At 36.8% G+C, this 3,227-nt stretch overlaps 1 protein-coding gene across 1 annotated transcript; it reads left to right on the plus strand.

Annotated features, from left to right (window-relative positions):
* Positions 1-262: 262 nt before the first annotated feature.
* Positions 263-1,932, plus strand: LOC133680598 (uncharacterized). Its single transcript, XM_062103624.1, has one exon. The coding sequence runs from the start codon at positions 835-837 to the stop codon at positions 1,771-1,773; it is 939 nt and encodes a 312-aa protein (XP_061959608.1). The 5' UTR covers positions 263-834; the 3' UTR covers positions 1,774-1,932.
* The last annotated feature ends 1,295 nt before the right edge of the window (positions 1,933-3,227 follow it).

Consider the following 3,227-nt stretch of genomic DNA (forward strand, 5'->3'; position numbering starts at 1 on the left):
GTTTGAAGATCTATAACTTAATCCCTTGATTATCATCGACCGTTGTCTTTTGAAATGTTTTCGTTCTTCTCTAAACCCCCACTGTATTGATTTTCCTCTAATAACTTAGATGTTATTTGGGATTTAAAAGAGTACATTGTAGGTTTTCTTGACAAAAAAGGACTAAGTTGCAATAAGTTTCAAGATTTGGGTACTAAAGAATAATTTACTCTAACCTTTTTAGTCACTTTCCTCTTTCTATTTTCCTTTCCTGACTGCTGTCTATGCTTAATATTTAATGCATATCTTATGGCAAACCCATGTGAATAGCCTCTCCAGCTAAATTCCACACACATTTTACAAGATTTTCCCCCATCACTCATGTAATGCTTTCTCATATCTTTGGTTTTGGGTTTGCTATTAGTTATTGTACTCGCAAAAAAAATGCTTTCTCTGCCCTCCTTTGTAGCGTGTATTTTATAGCAGATACCTATAATTCTTGTTTTAGTTCATGTTGAGAGCTCTTAGGCCTTAGCTTCTGATTCGAGACTAACATTTCACCAGAGGAGGGTTTTTATTTCATTAATTGGGTAGTCTCCAGGAGTTTCCCTTTTCTTTTAAGTAATTTTTTTGGTGTTTTCCAACATTAGTATTGCATTTTTCCTTTATTTTATTTTGGCTATGATGGGTTTTTGGTTCTTTGTGAATTCCTCATGGAAGTTCTTCTGATAGAGCACAGAAGGATTTATATTTGTTTAATATTCTGATATTTTACGTTGAATATCAGAGTAGAAAAACTTGAGCAAAATTCAACCAAAGATTAGTTGTTATTGAGATGTGAATTTGCATTCCAGCATGACATCTTTCAGTAAGTTAGGTGTTGGTTTAGGCCTAGTCTTCGGTTGCCTTCTTTTAGCAATTGTTGCAGAGCTTTACTACTTGCTATGGTGGAAGAAGAGAATCAGCAACAGAGAAGTTGAAGAAGATGATGGTTATAGCAGCAACTATGCTAAGGGATTCTTTCATCTTATTTGCTGGAAAAAACCCTCCTTTTTCAGAAGTAACATTACTCAAGATGGTGTGAGAGATCCAGAAGCCCCTTGCCAAGAACCAGACCAAGAATTAGGCACAAGCAAAGATTTGCTTATAAAAGCATTTGGTGAAGAAAGTGTGGAGTCTGAGATCATGAGGTTGCACAACCTTTGTGGTCCACCTAGATTCCTCTTCACTATAAAAGAGGAAACAAAGGAGGATTTGGAGTCTGATGATGGGAAGTCCAGAGGCGATAGGAGCAGAAAGGGGTCAAGGACAAGAAGCTTGAGTGATCTTATGGTGACTATTGACACCCCATTCCTTTCTCCTTTGGCTTCTCCACGTTTAAAATCCCCTCCTGTCAATGTTTTGGATTCTTATCATCACCATGGATTCAATCCACTCTTTGAATCATCAGTGGAAGCAGAGCTTAGCCGGCTGAGATCTTCCCCGCCTCCAAGATTCAAGTTCTTGAGGGATGCAGAGGCGAAACTGTTTAGAAGGTTAATGGAAGAAGCCGAGAAAAGGGCATCTAAAAATTGTGTTTCTGTTCAAGATTCATCAGAGATTAAAGTATCTAATTCAACGATGATAACAGAAGAGACAGAAGGGTCTTTTCTAGGCTTTATTGTTGGCAAGAACAAAGAAAGTGAAATTCTACATCATCTACCACAATATCATTCAAGTTCTTCTCAGGTACTCCCATTGGCTTCTTCCCCTACAACATTCAGACCCCTGGACAAGAAGCCCGTTATGCATTAATTTAGTTTTCTTTAAATTGACATGAAATGAGGCTTAGTTATTCTTATTACTTGCCAAGAATCAAGCAATAGTCTTACCTTTGGCATTCTACGTTCCCTACTCTATACCTGGTACCAATTTACTTTTCAAAGTGAATGTTTGTGTACTAATATTTCAAAATTTTGTGTTCATATTTCATTTGGATCGTCCATAAATAGCCACTGCCAGTCCGCAATTTATTGGTTAGGCATGGAACCTTGAGTATTCCAAGGCAAACTGACAGCTTCTGCTTACTTCTGTTCTGTTCAGCTCTTGGTTAGGTCAAGTAGGGTGTCTGGTGGGGTAATCTGTTTTCTGTCATGATACATGTCTCCAGTCAACTAAATCATTCATGTGGTAGATTGGGCCACCAATTCTCATTATCGAACGGGCACCGTGATTCTCCGATCAAGATGGTGCTCTAATCACTACTCTCGCTTCTTTTCATGCTCACTTTCAATCTCTGCACATGGCTTCGGTTAGGTGGTAAAATTGTTAAAAGAAGTTGAATTTCTGGCAAATGTCATTTAGGCCAGGAATAAGAGCTGAGATAAGGGCTTGTTCTCCACTGAGCTGTCCACTGAAAAGAAAAATGGATACTAATATTTCAATAATGACTTGGATTTGGTGAGACAAAAAGATTAATGTGCAGTGAAGATCAATGTGAATATGATGAAGTTCTCAGGCGTCTTTGATGTATGAAACTCAAACAAAATGCTGCCCTGTGTCAAGTATGAAAGAAGGAATGTAAAAATATGCACACTTACTCATGAAAACAAAACACACAACGGTGTGTTTGCTTCTTATAGCTTATAGCATACTAATTCGAGTCTCATAAATATTATATTAACTTCAAGACTCATGAGGTACTAACTAGAACACTTGTATTAATAATAATAATAAAAAAAACCAATGATATCCAGCTAATTGCTGCCAGACATTGTGCTAGAAGTTTAGCTTTCAAAAGTACTATAGTTGAAAATTGGATAGAGAACTTCTGGGTTTATGAACTACCTCATTTCAGGCCTTTTAATTTGTTTTTCTCAAGAATGTCTACAAAGCTTTGAGTTATATAATAAGAGGTAGTCCTCCTCCATTCTGGAATTTCCATTCAGTCTTTCTAGGATTTGGATCCTTTATCTACTCTCATTTGTAACTCCTTTTATTTATTTATTTATTTTGAGAAAAAACATTCGGAATTTTACCCTTTTTTTTTTCCTCTCTGTCTCTCTCCCTTCCTTCTAGTTCTTGGTTTCAAGAAAGTGGCAAAGAAACATGATTATAAATGCTGGGTGATCAACTACAAATCTTAATGAAGGAAACATAAGCAGCATGCTTTCGTAAAGATATTGACGATGATGATGATGATAGTACACTCAAGGCCAGCAAAATTATATATGTTCGGCGAGTAATTACCAGTCTTTATGAGGGCATGG

Source organism: Populus nigra, chromosome 19 (assembly GCF_951802175.1).
Source record: "Populus nigra chromosome 19, ddPopNigr1.1, whole genome shotgun sequence".
Classification (NCBI taxonomy): Eukaryota; Viridiplantae; Streptophyta; class Magnoliopsida; order Malpighiales; family Salicaceae; genus Populus; species Populus nigra.

Excerpts from the sequence above, each read along its gene's own strand:
- LOC133680598 (XM_062103624.1), top strand. The coding sequence starts at position 835 with ATGACATCTTTCAGTAAGTTAGGTGTTGGTTTAGGCCTAGTCTTCGGT.